The sequence below is a fragment of the Ammodytes marinus genome, assembly GCF_949987685.1.
Source record: "Ammodytes marinus genome assembly, chromosome: 14".
Taxonomy (NCBI): domain Eukaryota; kingdom Metazoa; phylum Chordata; class Actinopteri; order Uranoscopiformes; family Ammodytidae; genus Ammodytes; species Ammodytes marinus.
This window is the reverse complement of record NC_137218.1, coordinates 19,664,645-19,684,803: the sequence shown is the minus strand read 5'-3', so window position 1 is coordinate 19,684,803 and position 20,159 is coordinate 19,664,645. Positions and strand designations below refer to the sequence as shown.

Sequence of the window (20,159 nt, the reverse complement as noted above, 5' to 3'; positions counted from 1 at the left end):
TGTTACAGTGATACAGTGACTGTTACAGTGATAGTGTGCAGCTCCCTGAAAGCTCATATGGAAATAAGCGTGCATTAGTTTATCTGTGCAAACCGCTTTGGCTTTCTGTAGAATTCAGTAACCACATGGACATAAAAACATCATTACAACCGCAAAATGGATAAGTTTATCATTAAACATTAACAAGATAGGATCTTTTTAACGGCATGTGAATCCACCAGTTTACCGATCAGTGAAAGGCACCTGTCAACCCTTCACTATCTATGTGTAGCATCCTTCTCCTTTAACACCCCCTCAGGTAAACAACAGCACCGTCCACATGCCCCTGAGCACTATAAAAAAATATTCACATAATTCTCTCTTTCTTTCTCCCCTCCTCTCTCTCTCTCTCTCTCTCTCTCTCTCTCTGTCAGTGCGATCAATTTCTTGACTTCCTTCTTTTGGAGTGGCTACCAGGCTGAATACCAGAACACAGGATATGCTTCGCAGTGCTCTCAGTTTCACAGCAGCAGCAGCAGCAGCAGCAGCCGCCGTGAGGACGACACGCTCTGCAGTCAAGATGAGTGCTGGGGATGTGGTGTGCTTCGGCTGGCTTATTAAATCCCCCCCGGAAAAGAAGCTGAAGAGATTTGTGAGTAGGAGTGCATGCCGGTCTGAACCGCTTGTTTATGCCCTCTGCACAGCAGCAGCAATGAGAGGTTATGTCTGTGTGTGTGTGTGTGTGTGTGTGTGTGTGTGTGTGTGTGTGTGTGTGTGTGTGTGTGTGTGTGTGTGTGTGTGTGTGTGTGTGTGTGTGTGTGTGTGTGTGTGAATCTGTGTTTGTGTGTGGAATAATGATTTGGAAACACACTGTAGGTTAGTGTGCTTTTGTTAATCTGAGCTATTGTTTATCTCCTTCATATCATCTTCCTCATATCTTACTACAGTGCTCCGGCTGCTGGATACCCTTCATAGTTGTGACGGCAATGTATGTATGTGTGTGTGTGTGTGTGTGTGTGTGTCGACAATAACAAATCATAAACTTCAGATGTACTTCAGATAGACATTGGAAAGAGTGTAATGTCAGTGCCTCCAAGAACAGCATACAGCCTTCACTGTTTTGTGGTTGTTGGGGGTCATGTGATAATGTTGGGCTGGCCACTCACTCCTCACTCCTCTGCTCCGTGTGCCTGTGTGTGTGTGTGTGTGTGTGTGTGTGTGTGTGTGTGTGTGTGTGTGTCTCAGTGTGTTTGTGTGTCTCAGTGTGTGTGTGTGTGTGTGTGTGTGTGTGTGTGTGTGTGTGTGTGTGTGTGATGAGCGTGTGTGTTGTGAAAGATGGGAAGTCATGTCAGTATCAGCCAGACGCTTTAGACTTCTTAAGTGACAAGCAGAAATAGTCCGGCTTTATTATGGCTGTTTGCACTTCCTCTGTACGAATGGAGGAGGAAGAAAAGGAGGAGGAGGAGGGGAAGGAGGAAAGCGGGCCATTTGTCAACACCAGCGCAGGGAAAGGGTGGGCGGAGGTGTGCGTGTGCACTGCTGGGGTCTGGGGCGGGAAATAGAAACCTATTTTAGCACACCATGCAAATCCTGTTGGTGTTTTTCAGACTGCTCCTAGGACACTGGCACACGCTATCTGCCCCTAACATTCAAATATCACACACAGGGACATTCGCATTATGCAAAATCTGCTTTATCACAGTGCGTGGCAGTCATTTCAAAGGACATTTTCATCTTCAGAATTCCATGTGTGTTTTTGTTTTGCTGTGTGTTTCTGAATATGGCCGCAGCTTCTTGTTTTTTTTGACAGTGTTCAGAAAGTGAAGTATATCGACACACTTCTTGACACAGATCTAATCTTTTCTGATGTTCTGTAAGCAGATCTCATAACTGCTCCATTTCCACTTGCAGCCATGAAGAAAGTGCATTTACTGCTGTGTCCATTCCACTGCAGAGTTTTTGCTCAATTTTGCTAAAGAAGTATTTCTTATATTGAGGCCTTTACAATCAAGTCATTTGTTGTTAAATCATTTGAAGGTCATGTAAATAGCACCAGTTGTGTCTTCCACACTTTTTTTTATTCAGTTTACTTTAGCTTCTTAAGGTCAAACAGGAAAATGACAAATTGAAGGAGAAATTAAAATGCATTCAATAGATTGTGTGGTCGTCTATCAATTCATAGGAGCATTGTTATTACCACAATGTTTTTAAACCTATCAGAGTAGATAACATTTTAACCTGCACATGCATGCTCCTCTTCCACAGAAGATGTTTTGACATGTCATAAGTGTAAATAATCAAAAGAATGATGGCTGAATTCCATAAATCTGTTATTCAGTTTCAGGCTCACTGCCACCGACTCCATGCCATGACTCACGTGGGCAGTTGAATAGAAAAGAGCCATTGTTAACCTTATACGTGTGACACCACCTGCGTGGTACTTTTTCCTGCTATGACAAGTCGAAAATTTCTGCTGTGAACAAGGACCTATTATGTTTTTAGAGGGATGTCAATACAAACTTCAGCTTGAGCGGGAACTGTCATTGTTGACGTTTGAGATTTTGACACCAAAACCCATCTACTTGCGTTTTCTAGTGTTCACAACCCGATCTCACAGTGCCCTCGGTGGGTAAGGTTTGTGGGTAAGGTTTGCTCAGGTGTCACCACCAATGACTTTCATGCAAAGTCCCATAGTATGTTCACATGACAAGTAAATGACACTAAATAAAACTAATAAGCAAAACCAAGAGTTAAGTTTTTTTTCTCGTTTTTTTCTGCGATGCTCACAGTCCCAGTTAGTCATGTCCTCGTATTATACAAACGTTACCAACTGTGAGGGGTAAAGAAAGAAAAAAATGCTCTTTACTTATACTTACACATCTTAACTTGCTTTCTATTTTTCTGAAAGAGCTAAATAAAATGTTAAAAAAAAAAAAAAAAAAAAATTATCTTCTACAATTACAATCTGCTTCTGTTAGATGCACCTGGATCGACAAAACAACTTATTTCAGTGGCAACTTTGTAACCATTTTGAGAACATCTTCAGGATAAAATTTCCATCTGTCTAGTTACGGTTTCCTCTTAAATGTGGCAGAGGTGTGTTGGCAGTAAGTGTTGTGTGTTCAAGCATTTCCTTGTACACAAGTTCCAACCACCACCGCAACCACCACAAAAAAAAATGTTTTCTTTTTTGCATCACAAAAACACCAGGAGATGCTCCACCCTGCCCTGACAATGCTGTTAAAATGACATCTACATCTATACCATTACTATTCCTATTAATTTTTTTATAATTGTTACTATTTGTCATATAAAATATAAAACCTATACCACGGTTGCTGAGCTGCACCCTCTATGTAGGGAGGGCTCAGGCGTTACATATTACAAGTAGATCTTTGGAGCTATAAATACCGACTAACGGTTTCTGTACTAAGTTTTCAGTAAGTCCTCAGGAAAAGCAGTGAGGTACTATATAAACAGCTCTTTCGTTGTGGTAGACACATTTTTTTTTGCTAAATACAGTCAACTTCCTCTTCTTAGCACTTCTGGGAAATTTGAGTTGAGGTTCCGCTTACTGACCAAATCAAGAGCAAAAAAAAAAGAAAAGGGAGTTTAAAGTTGCTAAGTTAGCTGTTGTGCAGCGGGATCCATGATCATGATACCCATGACTGATCATGACTAATAAAATGGTGATCAGAAAGACGGACATTACTTTTGGGATTGTGCTGTACTGTGGATAATATAATATTGACTCATTACTTCTTTGTTTTTATGTTTATTTGTTTAAAAAAGGATCCCCATTAGCTGATGCCGCAGTAGTCAACCCTTCCTGGGGTCCACACTGGACATACAATACATACACATTACATGATATAAATTGCATTACAAGGTTTGAAGTTAGAAAGCTTCCTGAAAAGTAACTGTTTCACTGTTGTTGTTTACAGCAGCGGGGCCCACAAACATATTCTAGTCTTAGGTTTGGTTCCAGGTTCCTCCATTTTTTTTTATGCATAGAATTATTCAATACGAAAAATTCCATAGAGAAAATATGTTTTGAAAACTGACTGCATGCTCTGCAAATGTATACAAATCCCACTCTGCATAGTGCACCTTTAATATAAAGTATGAGGACAAAGTACAAACTCAAAAAGCAACTCCTTAATAAACAGTTCTCCCTGTTACTCGCTTCGGCATTCAAGCGCGGGATTCCAGAAAGCATGGGGACCTTTTTTGGGCTCGTTTCAATCCCTGTGAACTGGCAGTGACTTGGGAGGGATTATTATTATTTATTTTTTTATGTTTCTTTTATTGTTTGTTTTGAAGTGTCATAAGTTTTGTATCTGTTCTTTTCATTCCAACTTGTTTGTAGCAAAATAACAACCTGGCACTTTGTTATACCAAAAACCAAATAAAAAGATTCTGATTTAAAACAAACAGTTCTCCCTGTTGTCCTGCAGGCGTGGAGGAAACGCTGGTTCGTGCTCCGGAGAGGTCGTATGAGCGGTAATCCTGATGTGCTGGAGTACTACCAGAGTAAGAACTCTAAAAAGCCGCTGCGCACCATCGACCTGAAGGAGTGTGAGGTGGAAATGCTCAACGGGCAACTCAGGATCAAGAGAGACTTCCACGGGAAACACCTCTTTGTGGTCAAGACATCGTCTCGCGTTTTCTACCTGGTGGCCAAGACTGAGGAGGAGATGAACAGCTGGATAAGCAGCATCAGTCGCATTTGCCAGTGTGGGAGCCTGGAGGACGCAGGTACAAACTCAAAGCACCAGTTGCAGTTCAGTAAATTCACTACGCTGGTCTACAATAAATTGGTGCAACTTGTCACCACACAGGAAGTTATGAACTTGAAAATGAGGTCAAAACAAACAGTTTTTATTTGCTGTGGTTTTCGGTTTAAAGATGCAGTTTACCAACAACACACATGGTTCTTCTCAGTGTTACAATCCAATTTCTTCTGCAAAATGTGGCTTTAACTAAGATGTACCCACGGAGGATGTTGATGACTTCACATTCATTTCTTTCGCACCTTTTTTGAACCTAGTATTTAATTTAAAATCTCAGTGGAGTTCCTAAATATTCTGAAGATACAAGTTTCCAGCAACATTTACGATTCGTGCTAGGGCTCCAACCCTAAGCACGAATCCTAAATGAGCTGAAAAGTCTAAAAATGTACAGCACTTGCCATACAGCAGTCTGACAAACTTATCTAGAACTGAGCACCTTAAACCACCTGCACTCTCAGCTCATTACATTGTGGTAAAAAAAGCATTTGATAAATATCTGTTCTTCTTTCGACTGCATACACACGTCACATTATTTTAAGCATGCAGTTCTTCACACAACAACTCCGGAATGGAAATTAATTTGGATCAGTGTTCCAGTCAAGCAATGTACATGGTTTAATGACAGTGCACAGAAGATGTTACCAACACATCAAAATGTTGCAGGTGACACTTGCCTGTCAAGTATATTAGTGTTGCAGCTGTATTAGTAGAGATAACAGCAGATAAAATAGGAGCTATGGTCAGACTCAAATTGAGCAATAAATAATACGATTTTTGGATCACATCCATGAACATCCTTTGGGGCACCACAGAAGGGGTACATTTTCCTGCTTTTACTACATTTAAAGTACACTTCTTTTGCTCACATACAAGCCATTGCCAGGGCGACGCTTTGTTGATACGTGATATTGTGTAAGGAGACTTTAAGAAGGTCATTTCTGTGGAGGAGGTAGAGCAATTGTAAAAAAAAAAGGTGCTGAAATGCTGCCTTGCCTTATAGTCACAACAAATGCTCTCTGCAAAACACAGACAAGAAGTGGATTGTAATGCAAAATTGTACTCGACACACTTAACAGCTGTTGTAGAATCTTGGAATAAAATAATGTTGCTTTGATTAAAAGTGTTTTCAGACAAGGTTCCAGACAAGAGTTCCATGGTACCTCAGAACGTTTGCACAGGAGTTAAAACGGTTGTTCGGTACCCACAAGAGAGCAGATACATCTTTTTAAGGGCAGCAAATGTTTCATGAAAACACGCAAAGGCTTTTGGAGTTCTGCAGGGACAGCCTTGACTCAGTGGCCTTGAGTGAAATGGAATGAGATACATTTCTGAAAGAGGGCCAATGTGACTAAAAGATTGAAGCATATATAAACAAAAGAAAGGAACAGGGCTCACATGTTTTCTTTCAACGTGCTTGCAAGAGTCTCCTCCGTATATTTTTTAGCACAGGGCTGGGAGAAACCTGTGTTGTGTGTGTGTGTGTGTGTGTGTGTGAGTGTGTTAGGTTTATAACTGCTTAGTGGTTTTCCCATTTCACAAACGACATGCTCTCTGTTCCTCTCTGCTTGTTCTCAACAGAGAGTTCTGAAGAAAGCTTCCCTCACACCCCCACCTCTCGTCAGCCGTCACCTGACAGCTCAGCCCGAGCGTCTGTATCCAGCCAACTTGACTCCAGTCATCCACTGGACTACCTCTTACTCTCGCAGTGTGAGACACGGAGTGTAAGAACCAGTAGGTATGTACACTGTACAATCTGTGAAAACGTACACATCAGAGGAAATGATGGCAACAGCTCATGTTTATTATTATCCATATCTACAGTATCAATCCATATTAAAGATATTTAAATTTAAGTTTTGATAAACTCGACAGATGTTCGGTTTAGATGAGACGGGCTATGCTCTGGTTCCGAAGACACAATAAGTACTTTGAACCTATCGCGGCAGTTTTCTGCCCAGACGTTCTATAAAAACAATGCTTGTAGCCATGGAGTCCGTTTGGTATGGCCTCGTCCACACAGTCTTCTCAAACGGTCTCTAGACAGTTAAAAAAAGTTGTTTTTTAAACTAAGTTTTACAATATTTATGAACATTTATTTTCATCAGATTTGTTTAAAGCTTATTGAGACACCCATCTTCAAAATCATATGTGATTTTCACTGATTTAGACCAGGTTTCCGGACGCTTTAACAAATGCAATGTTTTCATTCCCTTTTCATTTTGTAGACATGACAGTTTTTCAAACTCCGACATGTCTCTGGAGCAGAGGTCATCAGACGACGTCAAGGACATTGTCCCCTCTCCTCTATACACCAACTCCTCTTCGTCCTCTGTCTTCCACGCCGGCTCCAGTCCGTCTTGTGTCCCCCACGGGAGGTTGACCAACGCTGCTCCATTCAGCGCTCCGTGCCCCTCCATGGCTTTACCGTCCGCCTCGTCCTCTCCACTGTGTCACTGCGCCACAAGCGTCTTCCAGTTTGACAAACCTTACTCTCCTGCATCGTTTGAGGCCTCGACTGAGGGGCTGACGCCTCCGCCGCTGCCACCCAAGCCCAGCCACCTGCCAGAGCAGCCCAGGGCAATGAATGCAGGGCCCAGGGCAATGAGTGCACGGCATTTCTCAAACCCTCCAGCTGGATTATTTCCCCGGAGGACCTCTTTGTCAGGCCTGGACCATTTCAGATTTGGTAGGTCCTTAGTAGTAGAAAGCTGTCATACAAAAGTTAATACAAAAGCTGAGAAAGATGGGCCCAAACAAAACGAGAATCATAATCCTGGTGCTATTATAATGGAGCAGTGCATTAATAATGGATGACTGTAGCGTTCCAGAACGTAAACTTAAAAGTAATTTTTCAATATCTTTTTTTTTAGGAGATGCTGATAGTAGAGCGATAAGGAACAGGAGGCAGAGTCTTAATTTGGTAAGAGGATCAACAAACGGTTAGCTTAGCTTAGTAAAAAGGAGTGCTAAAAGTACATAACTCATTTATTTGATCTGTCAAGCACTTCTTGGAGTTTCTGCTGGAGCTCACAGTACTTGCTACTTGCTTTTGCTTGATATGTACACATATAGACATGAGAGTGGTATCAATCTTCTCATCTACTTGTGTCAAACTATTCTTTTTAAAGCCATTGTAGAGTTCCAAAATGTGCTATAGCAACCCAAGGAGTAGTATAATTCTTCTTAAAATAAAACATTTTCATTGTTGTAAATGGAACGATGCTATACGCACATAGTTCCACATACAGCGGCTTAAACAAATGTTCCACTTGTACCAAAATAACACCACAGTGCACCCCGTCTGATCTCGTGACGCTTTGTCTTTCAACAGCCTATTTTAAATGCCATGCAAGTTCAGCACTACCAGGATGAGTCATACGTCCCAATGGCTTCCCCTCCGTGCTCCTCTGCTACCACCAGTGAATGTGACGGTTACATCCCAATGAGCCCCATGAAACTCACTTTCCTCAATCCAAAATGCAAAGTTGAATCCTCCACGACTCTCTGCCCAATAGTAGTTGGTCAACCTGGAGACTCTGCACCGCCCCCGGTTCATCGGCACCTCAAACCTTGTTTGAGGAGAGGTGAGAGTCACAGCCCTGATTGGTTCATGTCACATTTTCTATTTTGTTTCAACTCAGCCAAACAACTCGAAGGCTGGATGTTTTCATGGTGGTATTGAGCAGGTCGTCTTAGTTCAACTTCAAACACGGTTCACAAAAGTATAAATTAATTTAAAACAATGAAAAGTGTTATCCTTGTCCTCATGCTAGTTCCGTTTAGTCATTTGCACCATTGTGACACTGATATAAAGCGGTAAATGTGATGATGATCTATGAAAATGTCATATACTCAGACTCCTTTCACACAGTGTGATCTTTACCTCACTTCACTTTTTGAAAGCTGGCCCCTCAGTGGCACATTAGAGAATTGCAACCAATCCAATGAGCTGGTCCTTTCTTGGTTCACAGCTCGACCCCCACCTCTTGACTTGAGAGGCCTCTCTACAATCACAGAATGTCCCACTCACCTTCCTTTGAGCAGAGCGATGACTGAATCATGGTGAGAAAAAAAATGCATCAAATTGTAATCTATATACCTTTCTATAAACGTGATCACAAACATAATGCTGTTTTTGTTTTCATTCTCTACCTGCAGCTTTCCATTGAGCTGTTTACCTCTTGAAGGAAGACTTGAGAATGAGGACAATCAAAGAAATGAGGACACAAACTGCCCAACAATGGTAAAAATCTATACTTACAGCTGCAGGGAAAGCACAGTTACGCAATACATACTGTATTTAGTGTATAGGCTGACTTGTACAGTATGTTGCCCAACCATTTTGTAGATCATTTTGGACCTCACAACATATGACATTCTTGCAATATAGGACCATTTGTGATTGCAAAAAGTAATAAAAATCAAATATTTCCAGAGATAAGAATGTGGGTGTGAACAGTGACTTTGTGCGTCGAAAATATTCTGCTCATCAAATTCTAACCCTGCAGGGTGTGAGCATTTTTTACCGGGAAAGTACAATTTTTTCATAGAATAAAGTTTCCAGGAAAGCGTATTAGTCATGTGCTGGTCAGCCGGGCTCTCCAAAGGCAATGTCTTCATAAGAATTCTTTCTTTGACAGGAGTCAATACAACTGGCCTCTCTCAATTTTGACGGAGCGGTTCAACCGTGGGCGAGGAGATCCAACCTTGACTATTTGTCACTGGATTTCAAATCTGCATCACCCTCTCCTGTGCAGAAGGTATGTTTTGATCAGATATGATATATTAAATAGAATGACAGATATTGACACTGGCTTATTATTATTATAGCTATACAGTTTAGGCTCAATATTAAATGTTGTAAAAAAATATTTTTTTTTAAGTGCTGACTCTGTGTTTTTGTGCCATTGTGCAACTGTAGCCACTGTAAACACTAACAGACTTCTCTATTTTTCCTGACCGGACAAGACAAGATTGCTATCACCTTTTCTCTCACCCTTCCCCACATACACATACCGCCTTATTGTATTTTTAAAAAGTGCAGCCACATCACATTATCTCCCCCTCTCTGTGTCCAGCAGAAGCCCTTTCTGTCGGATGAACACAGAGTGGATTACGTGAAGGTGGATGAGAAGAAGACTCAGGCACTGCAAAACACCAAAATGGAGTGGACAGATGTCAGGCAGTCAAAAACATAAATGGAAAAATAAACGATTAAAACAATTGAGAACACTTGGTTTTCAGGAAGGCCAACAATAAGCACTTTGAAAAACATGGAATAAATAATGTACTTCTTGCAGCAGTAAGGAGCTTGTATGCTGGTTGGAAACTGGTGAAAATTGCACTGTAATATCTTAGTTTGTTCTAAGTAGTGCTGTAAATAATACCAGATTGTGCACTGTAGTATCTCACTGCTTTTAACTGTAGCATAATGTTTTACCCAACATTTTGAAAAGGGCATGATATTGCTTCATTGTGAAAGAAAATATCAGTGATACTTGCTGTAAATGTAGCCTGTGTATAGTAATTGTAACTGTAAAGAAGATAAATGTTTTCATGATGAAGTGTTTCTCTCTTTCTAATGAATGAAATTGAATCAAAATGATCAATCCAGAGCTTCCTCCTTCTCCTCAACTTGAAGCAAACTGGTCCCTGTTTCTGGGACCTGTTTTTTTGTTGTTGTTGCAAATAACCATGAGTAAATTCTAAAATTCAATATGTAAACCAACAATCATCAAACAATGCTGAAATAATTTCCTCCTCTTTGAACCAAAGGGCAGTTGGTCAAGCCTGTTCTTTTTATTTATTGCGTTTTCGTTATTTATTCAATTGTATTATGTTTATCGTGTATGTGTCTTCCCCCACTGGTATGTTCTCATGAAATGCTGCAATATGTATAAAGTTTCTATTAAAAAAATACTTTTTAAAGGTGTTTTCTCTTATTCACAATTTTTATTTTATTACACCTGAATTAAGCCTATAGGCTATCAATCAATCAATGTATCTAACTAGGCTATCTATTTGGAAGAGATTGACTTGATTTTTACACTTCTTTGTTTACAAAACAGATGCCTATTTAGGGCCTATAGGAAATAATAATGGTAGCTTATTACATGTTTTAAGCATGAAATGATGTGTGTTGATTAAATGATTGTCGGTTAAAGATTATTATTATTAGTATTATTATTATTATTATAATGAATATGTTATAACACTATTGAACACACGTCACACACATGTTGCGTCACTAGCGTGCGTCGAGCGGGGAGTCAGGAGGAAAGGAGATTTGGGGAAATGGAAATTACCTGAGAAATCGGCATAGGAAGTCATCAACCAGCATTTAAATCGCCAGTGCTTTGTTGTTGAACATTAATCCAACCCCCTGTGTAGTTGTGTGGCGTATTTTTACATCTGCTGCGATGTGGTTTAACGTTACTCACCGCTAGCAAGAGTCAGACTCACGTTAAAGCCACACACACTGGTGAGTGTGGAGCGTTGTTGTTAGCGAGCAGCACCCCGGGCTACTAGCTAGCTGTTGGTGGAAACAAATGAAACCGAGTCCGGTCAGAGCTGCTCCGGGGCTCGATCTCCGCTCGCGGGTCATCTGCAGTACAAACCCAAGGCAGCGTTACCACAAACCATGCATTGAATAAGGAAACCTCGTCTTCAGCTCGAGAAACCCACACCAGCGCCGTGCTGCTATAGCTGGGCTTTAGCTGGTAAGTTTGTTGACTTCATGACTCATTTAGCTCCATGGTTTCAATGTGCTAATGTGGCATTTATTTTGGGTTTACGTGAACACTAAGGTTTCAAACTATGCTATGTGTGTTAGTTGGACTGAAAACTAAATATCTTACGTTTCGTGTCTTTGTTATGGCTCTCATTTGAAGTAGCCTACATTTGCTGAGTATTTGTCACCCACCTCCCACTGCTGGTCTGCATTGTGGCAGAGCAACTTCACAACTGTAGCTGTTTCATCTCCTGTTGCTTCATCGCCCGGGCTTTTACATCAACAATACAAGTGTTATGTTGTCTTTGCTTCACCTTCAATTTGTCAATGATATAGGCTAGGCAATTGCATAATTGGTCATTCTGGAGAATGTTTGTTGACCAATCACTTTGTCAAAATCAGTTCAATGAATATCTCCTCACATCCGCTACCTGTCCTTACTGTGTGTGTGCGCTGGAGAAAAAAAGGACAAGTGCTGGTGGTGCATTAGGTAACAAGTTTAAACTTACAGTAAAATAGAGTGACAGACTACAGATGAATAAAAACTTGAATTAAGTTGGGGCTTCTGTTCATGTCACGTGAAATAATTGCAAACCACATGCGTCTGAAAAAGAGAAAAGGCCCAGAGACAGCAGTACAGAGGATAACCCACAGTGTAACTTGTCATACAGATGTATAATGGACATGGGGAACATAAGTAAGGGAAACTCAAGCTCGTAAAAATCTACACTTCAAGAAAATTTAAATGTATTTGTTGTGTAAACTAAGTCCTTCTAAGCTTGGCTGACAAAAATGTCTTGTATCAAAATACAGTGGATGGCTACATTTAAAAAGGGTGATGTCCACCATACTGAAATAAGGTTAAACATTTGCAATGTATTTGCTTCATATCAATGTGGCTGATGTTTAATTTGAATTGATCATTAATTTTTGTCTCAACTTTCTCAACACAGGGCTCATAACAGATGGAGAAAAGATTCCTCGCTGCTGTTTTAGAAATTTCAGCTGCTATGCCTTCTGTTGGACTGCTTCTGTGAACGTGGTTACCATGGCTTCTCGCAATGAAGATGAGCTACCAAGGGACGCCAGGGAATCGGCTTCAGTCTCTGAACAGCTCTCCCGATGCGGCCACGACGACATTGCCGAAGAGCCTCAGCCGGATACGACGAACGCAACGGCGAAATCCCCGAAATCTGGAAAATTTAGAAGGACTGCCTTGCAATTTTTTGGCGTTCGTAAAGGTATCTGTATTTTACCGAGTTTTTTTGGAGGAAGGAGTAAAAATCCCAACAAGTGGTCGTCTAAGAAAGGAATCACCAAAAGCAGAACGCACGATGGGCTATGTACTGTTAGTCACGATGACAATCTGAGAGGTGGGTACACCTCAGCTGCAGATTTCGAGTACCACAGCCAGAGGGACTCTGCTGTAGAGCTCCACGGTGGCTGCCACAATGAATGTAGTCACCCCACTGCTGACCAAAAATCCCTGACTGTCACCCGGCAGAAAAAGGGCCTGAGGGGTCTTTTTCACAGTTTCAGGCATCACAGAAACAGTAGGAATGTTGGATCGGATAAAACTGAGATGATTGCAATGACCTCTCCTCGCCGTGAGAAAGAGGTGCCTGTTGTCCAGGACAACACCAAGCAGTATGTCACAGAGTGCCTGGTATCTGAACCCGACGTGCCTGATTTTGCAGATGTTACATGTGATACTTCCATTGGTCCTCAATGTATCGATGTGGTGGCATCGGAGAAGAGCGTGGAGCAAGAAAGCCCAAAATCTGACCTTGCTGAGCAGATATGTGATGTTCAAATGAAGGTGATGAACTTTGTTGCCGCCGTGGTCTCCTGTGAATATGAGGAGCTTTCAGGAGAAAGCAGCGAGCCTGGTTTGAAGCTTCAGGAGGTGCCAGAGCCTCGGCTCAAGTCCCAAACACCTGCTGGCTCGTCGGATCAGTTGAACCTGCTTTATGGAGACGTCGCATCATTAAAGAGCTTCGATTCACTCACTGGCTGTGGGGATATAATCGCGGATCAGGAGGATGACAGCATCTCAGAGAGCACCGTCTCTGGAGAGAGGAACAGAAACGGAGGGAAAAGGGCCTCTTCTTATCTAACCTATCAGGGTGGCGGAGAAGAAATGGCCTCCCCCGACGATCTTGGTGAGGAGGAGTGTCTTAATGATTTCTGGGAAAGTAATGCGTCAGAGGAAATTTGCTATAGTTGCAACCAAGATCACACAAACGTGACTGCTGACCTGACAAGTTCTCACACTATGGACCTACTGAACAGTAACAGTGCACAGCAAGGCAGTGGCATGGACACTTCCTCCATGGCTGATGTGTTAACTCCTCAAAGCGAGCATCAAGAATCGGTTCCGAATAGTGACGAGGGCTACTACGATTCAACTACCCCTGGGCAAGACGAAGGGCAGGAGAAGACTGACAGACTGAGGACAGAAAGATTACCCAGGGACAGTTACAGCGGTGATGCCCTCTATGAGCTGTTTGCGCCTGACGAGAGTCTCATCAGTCCACATTATGAGAACAAATCAAAACTGCCCAGTTCAAAGCAGTGCGACTATTTAGGCGAGCCAGACGACGTGAGCGATTCGGCCTTTGTCCCAGAAATGAATCGACTACAAATAAGTGCGGCACTGTATGACGTTCGCGGTTTTCTAGACAGGCCGAGCACATGCAGCAAATCCTCTGAGTTGTCCCTAAATGTGGTTGGTCTGCAGGAAATTGGCATGAATAAGAACTGTAATTTGAATTCAAAACCACAAGCACCGGCCAGCAAGAATAACATAGAATCGGATACATTTGATGAAAAGAAAAATACGCTTGTTTCCACTGAGAAAAGAACAAAATCCATGAATGCAGAGTGTGAGAAAAGGCACAGCAGCATATCATTCGGAAGCACATCCGACCCAGATTTCGAAACATTTTGTGAACCCAAAGAGCAGCATCTCGAGGAAAATAAGCCCGTGGCTTTACCATACAGGAACAACAGTTCCCAGTCTCCAGATTGCAACAGTGATTTGGATGATGGACAAACTGTGTGTTTCTCTCAAGCACTTGTGGACTACACGAAAAACTCTCAGCTGCTGAGTAACTTGCACAGCAATGTGGATGACATGGAATCACATTCTGCCTTCACTCCAAATATGCAGGCCTTACCTACCATAGTCACGTTTGATGTGGTGGACATGCATAATGAGGGCGAATACGATGAGCAGATTCACATGGAGCTGGAGGAGGACATATCATCGCCCTATCAGGAGTTTGAAGAAAGCTACCTACAAAAAGATGCGTTTGCCGAATGTGACTATCAAATGTTAGATATGTATGAGCAGAACCTGATTAGTAATGCATGGGCAATCGCTAGTCTGCCACGGCACCTAGGCCTTACACGAGTCTCTCAGTCCATGCCTAATCCACTGTCTCTAGACAGGAGAAGTCGGTCTCTGGACACGGAAAGCCCCGAGTTGAAGATGCCCGACACATACAGAGAGAACAGAGCTGCTATCGTTTCTTGTTCTCAAACTGAAAAGGACCCCGAAAGAGATTCATCGCCATATTACAAAAAGAATGTACATGTGTGTGCTTCGGAGGTTAGAGACAGTAGCAGCATTATGGCCTTATCATGGCAAACAAGGTCAGAAATGTCTTTGCCCCTTCCTCTGGCCGATGGGGAAAGCACTGGAAAAGTACAGAGACATAGCCAAGTAAAAAACAAAATATTTTCTGGTTCATCCAACAGCGAAACACAACGTATTAGCTCTAATGTTACAGGCAGAGTGTCCTGTGATGTAGACCCTTGTGTACCTCATAGCACCTTTGATTATTCTGAAATGGTGGAGGAGGTACCAGATGACGTTGCTGGGGACATTTTTTGTAATGCTGCCTCCAATTTGCAATCCTATAATCAGTGCGGTAAAAGCAGAGCGCTGGCTAGCAGGCAAGGGATATCCCATGCTGGGAGTCCTCTGAAAGCAGCTGTGTTTAAAGATGAAATGGCTTGCCTCAGTGAAACGAGATTACCCAGGGGTGCTGCGTGCCCCGTGGCCTGCAACAAACTCCCAGAGGCGACCTTTAATTGAATGGCTCTCAGTCATACAGTTGGCATTAATATCAAACAACACATATGTGCCAATCAGTGTTTTTATGTTACATCCAAAGGAGAAAATGTTGCTTACTTTGTACTTGCACCACTGATTGCTTTGAAAAAGTTGTTGTGCGCTGTGATTGATAGGAGGACATGAATTTAAAATTGAAACTAATCTGAAATGTAGTGTCTGTGCCATCAGGCTGTGTCAAGTTCAACAATGCTGTCTAATTGGAAAGTCAAAAAGGATTTGATGTATTTGCACGGTAACAGTTGCTTTCTTTTACACAGGTCGCATACATGTCAGTCTGTCCAAAAGTTCTTTCAAACAAGTAGTTGTTTTGTTTGTATCAGAAATGCTCACAGATTAATTTCAATAAGATATTGAGTTTGACTAGAATGTTTACATCCATATGAAGCCTCAGTATCCAGATCTAAATAGGAATGCCACTTAGTTCAAAGGTGCACTATGCAGTTTCAGGGGATGGGTGTTTGTATACATATGCAGAGCCTGCAGTTAGTTTACAAAACATGGTATCTCTACATGACATGTAATTATTTGTATTAAATAATTCTAAAATTCATGAATCGAAAAAAAGTTAGAATAAAGCTAGAATATGTTTGTAAAGAAAACTGTGGGACCTGTTGCTGTAAACAAACAACAGTTGAACAATCACTTTGTAAGTTACTTTCTAACTTCAAACAGCGTTCCAGGGATCCAATTTTCCTGTGAGTAAAGTTTGTTTATTCAGTTATGAGAACATACCTTAGAAAATGGTCAGTTCTCTGACACACCCCAAATTACATAGTGCACCTTTAATGGATATTCATTTACCTGGTTTCCCTAGCAAGGCCAAACATATTGCTTACTTTGCCACCGGAACCCATCCATGCTTGTGCCAGCTTATGTTAGTGTTTACTGCTTTTTGACAGCCTCTCTTTGCTTCAGTAGTGTTTATGTTGGCCTTATCATGATGCTCAAACAAAGTGTCTTGCTGTTGTCTTGCCTTACATTATGTAGTGCCAGATTGAGTTTAGGAAACAACAAAAGAGGACGGTCTGAGGAGAATAGCTCAAGCCACAATATACAACATGTCTCCTATTACCTTTTGCGGGGTATATTTCCCATGCATTAAATTAGAACATTTGGCTTCATCTCAAAACAGCTTCCCCTAATCTGCCTGACAGATCTAGGAAATGTACAGATGGACTTGCATCTCATTTCATTTTAACATTGAAGATAAAGAAACGCTTTTGTATGGTGTAACACATTTCCCCAATGTATGACAGTGCTCTACACATAAGACACTGAAAAAAAATGTCCAAAAGTAAAATATCTATAAAACGGTAGAGGAAAGCAAATTTAAGAAAAGAGCTATAGTAGTATCAAATGTACTGTGTGCTTGCCAATTTGGCCTTACTATATCTATTGGGTTTTTTATTTTGGTCCAATTTCCAACAGATTGACCACCTGTGAAGTGCAGAACTTTCACTGAAATTATGCACTACAATTTGTCATTACTGTTAGATTGCGGAGATAAAAAAAAAAAGTAGTCTGGTTTTGTTTGGGATTGAAATGATTTGTCTAAAGATAAACTGATATTTTTTTGTATCATTTTCTTGTGCATTTAATGTTTGATCTGTCAGAGGTAAAGCTATTGGATGATGTCGTTTTTTATGATGAAATATTCAAAAGAATATTCTCAAATAATTAGTATTTATATTCTCAGCAGCTATTTGTACTGTGACAATTTATTCAAAACGGTTAAATACAAATTGGCAATATTCTTTTTGTTTCTTTTCAGTTTTCTTTTTAAAATTTGGACTATTTTATGTCATTGTCTGAAATATCAACTGAAAGTTTTGAAAATATGTTGCTGTTTTGTCTCAGTAGAACACTGCCTTATAATAAACAATTACACGACAAAAAAATACATAGGCCTATTTCATTTTCTCCTGATTTATGGGACCAAAGGCAGGGAAACGGTGGCAACACTGAAATGTATCAGCAGTTACACTACACTACAAAGTCCAGTCCATAGTTTCAAGCTTCTCAATTTTGAATTTTCAACCCAATATGAGTTTATAATACATTACATCTTATCCTAAGTACTGCAGTAGCAATCTATGACAAGTCAGTCCCTGCTTGTTTGCAGGGCTCACTGTTCTCTGAAATGTCCCTTATTTTCAGTATGCAGCATTCAAACAGGTAGCCTGTTGGGATAATGATAGTTATCAAACTACCGTCACAAGCCACGAAGAATGCAAAAAAAATAAAAGAAGAGCTCTGCGTTGATGAAACGTCTGATTACGGAGCGGGTGGGAGGAATCCAGTGAACGGTTTTCTGACCCTCGGTGTCTTCACAGATTAGGTTACTTGTTTCCGTCGCGTTATCTGGCAACCCTGGCCAAACTGCGACAGCGCCAATGGCAGCAAAACATAACTAACAGGCGAGGAGGATGATAGCAATAAGGTGAGATGGGCACCGTCTGAAGTCACGATTGGGAATGATGTACGCTGAGATTGTGTAGAGAATCAGGTTTTGTTGCTGTTGTTTCACATCTGTTTGACATATTGAATTATTGTCAACTTTATTTGAAGTTACTGTATTATTCCGGCAAAAACGTTAGTAGACGCTCAGCAGCTAAAGCTAACTATGTTAGCAACCCGACGTTGAAGTTAGCCTGTGGAGCCATCGACTTGGCTTGTATTACTGTATGTTAGCTAATTACTTGGCTTTGCTACCCTTAACTAAATAGAGACCGGGGTTGAATGACAAGCTTTAGGGTTAGCTCGTAATAAAAGCTATGTAACTGTTCTCTAGGAACTGACCGACGAGATAAACCAAAGAAGGCGAGTTAGTTTATGCAGCTGAGCTCAAATGTTGACTCTCCAGCTGGCTAAGTAACGGTACACGTTAGCTTGCTAGCGTGTGCTAACCGTAACTCGGGGCCTAAGGGGGTCAATGCAGTTATCTCTAATCAAATTTAACCACGAAGGGGATGTCGTGTGCAGTAGCAATGTCATAGCGTTATTCGGAGATGGCTTTTGTAAGTATGAGATTTCTTCGTGTGTCATATTGTTTCATCCCTCTCAAGTCGTGATGCTGTTGCTAATGGTATCAAGCTCTTCAGTTTTTTTTAATGTATTGACGTGTCAACCGAGTTAGCTGATGAATGCAATATCACAGTGCATCCAAGTTAATTCAACAGTTATGCAGGTTCCTTGTATGCTCACTGTCACTGGGAGTATTGCAGTGATTGGGTCGCTGTTGAGTCAAGGCATAACTGGCCAAATAGAATAGATAGTACATATCAATCATCACTTTTCTTTTTGCTTGCTCTATTCACTACAGTCAATATCTGAACCGAGCGTTTCCTTAGCTTTAACTTTGGAATAATTCTAGTTTCCAGCGTGATTAAGCGTGTGTAAGCCTGTAAAAGTTAGAATTCTGTCTAAAAATATGCATTATGAGAAGGAACACTTGCAAAGATGGTTAGAACTTAATGCAGTGTATATGTCTGTTTGTCATGTGTTTATTCTCGACATCATTGCAAATGAGGGTCACCCCTGAATGATATCTCAAGTATAAATAAAGGTTAAATAAATAAAATAAAAATGTCATACAGTGCAAGTTGTGGCATAGGGTCAAATTCATATGCGTGTCCTCATTCTTGCAGTGTAGTCATTAATTCATGCATGTACTTTAACTTATGTATTTGTTGTGTGGAGTGTAGTGCCATCAGCTAATCGATATCAATAAGGAAATAAGATTTGTATGGTTTTTCTTGTCCTGGATGATAGTTTACTGTGACTTTCCTATATGGTTATGTTGAAGTATTCATTTATGACCACAGATTTACACTCTTATTCATGTTTTGTAGGTCTTTGCTGTTGCAGTAGGGCTGTTTTGTAGTTCTGAGGTGAAAATATTTTGTAGTTTTGAGGTGAACAGATAGCAAATGAGGAACCTTTCCCCTTTTAATAATGATTACTTTATTCAGAGTGTTCCATTCTGTCACTGCCCTGTCTCGTGAAATAACGGCTGGATCATTTTCTGGACAGTGGTGGTGGCTGAATTAAACTAATACATTTTTCAGTCTTGCGTTCAAGACATCTAACTGGCCAAGAGGTACATGGAGCCACCGCTGACCACAGTGCAGTTTATACCTTCTTCTTCATGCTGGATGCTATGCTGGGTCAGCAATCTAAAAGATGGCTGCAGGCCGGGCCCTGCTTCCACTTGTTGCTATGAAACAGAGCTACACGAGTCTGTGCATGTGCAGAGAGATAGTCTGGAGGCCTTGCTGAGTCCAAGCCTGTGAATCTGAAGGTGGAAGGGAAAAGATTGGAAGACCTCTGCTGCTTCCATAAACAAACATTGATGTGGTCATCATGATATGGCTGGAATGGCAGTGTGCTATGTGAGAGTTTACTGTTGAATTCACTGCATAGACACAAAGCAGTGTGTCTATGCAGTATTCCTCGTTTCAGGTAATTGTTTTAAATGTTAGAACCTGTGAAGTTATGATCAGTATGGAGCCTGTGT

General features: G+C 41.1%; 2 protein-coding genes across 3 annotated transcripts; both read left to right on the top strand.

The window, feature by feature from the left end:
* Positions 1-478: 478 nt before the first annotated feature.
* On the top strand, positions 479-10,630 carry gab3 (GRB2 associated binding protein 3; the record flags this gene model as incomplete). 2 transcript variants are annotated; one of them, XM_080041330.1, is made up of 10 exons in its annotated part: positions 479-631; positions 4,437-4,737; positions 6,351-6,507; positions 6,998-7,458; positions 7,643-7,692; positions 8,104-8,356; positions 8,744-8,834; positions 8,931-9,015; positions 9,413-9,532; positions 9,854-10,630. In XM_080041330.1, 10 exons carry the CDS (start codon positions 479-481, stop codon positions 9,968-9,970), a joined length of 1,788 nt encoding a protein of 595 aa, XP_079897456.1. In that variant the 3' UTR covers positions 9,971-10,630. The 2 variants fall into 2 exon arrangements, with proteins under 2 accessions (XP_079897456.1, XP_079897455.1); XM_080041329.1 differs by having other exon boundaries at positions 9,851-10,630.
* Positions 10,631-11,051: 421 nt separating this feature from the next.
* Positions 11,052-17,517, top strand: LOC307260929 (APC membrane recruitment protein 1-like). Its single transcript, XM_080041304.1, has 2 exons — positions 11,052-11,491; positions 12,456-17,517. Exon 2 carries the CDS (start codon positions 12,551-12,553, stop codon positions 15,602-15,604), a length of 3,054 nt encoding a protein of 1,017 aa, XP_079897430.1. The 5' UTR covers positions 11,052-11,491; positions 12,456-12,550; the 3' UTR covers positions 15,605-17,517.
* The last annotated feature ends 2,642 nt before the right edge of the window (positions 17,518-20,159 follow it).

Coding starts and splice junctions, on each gene's coding strand:
- LOC307260929 (XM_080041304.1), top strand. CDS start 12,551: ATGGCTTCTCGCAATGAAGATGAGCTACCAAGGGACGCCAGGGAATCG.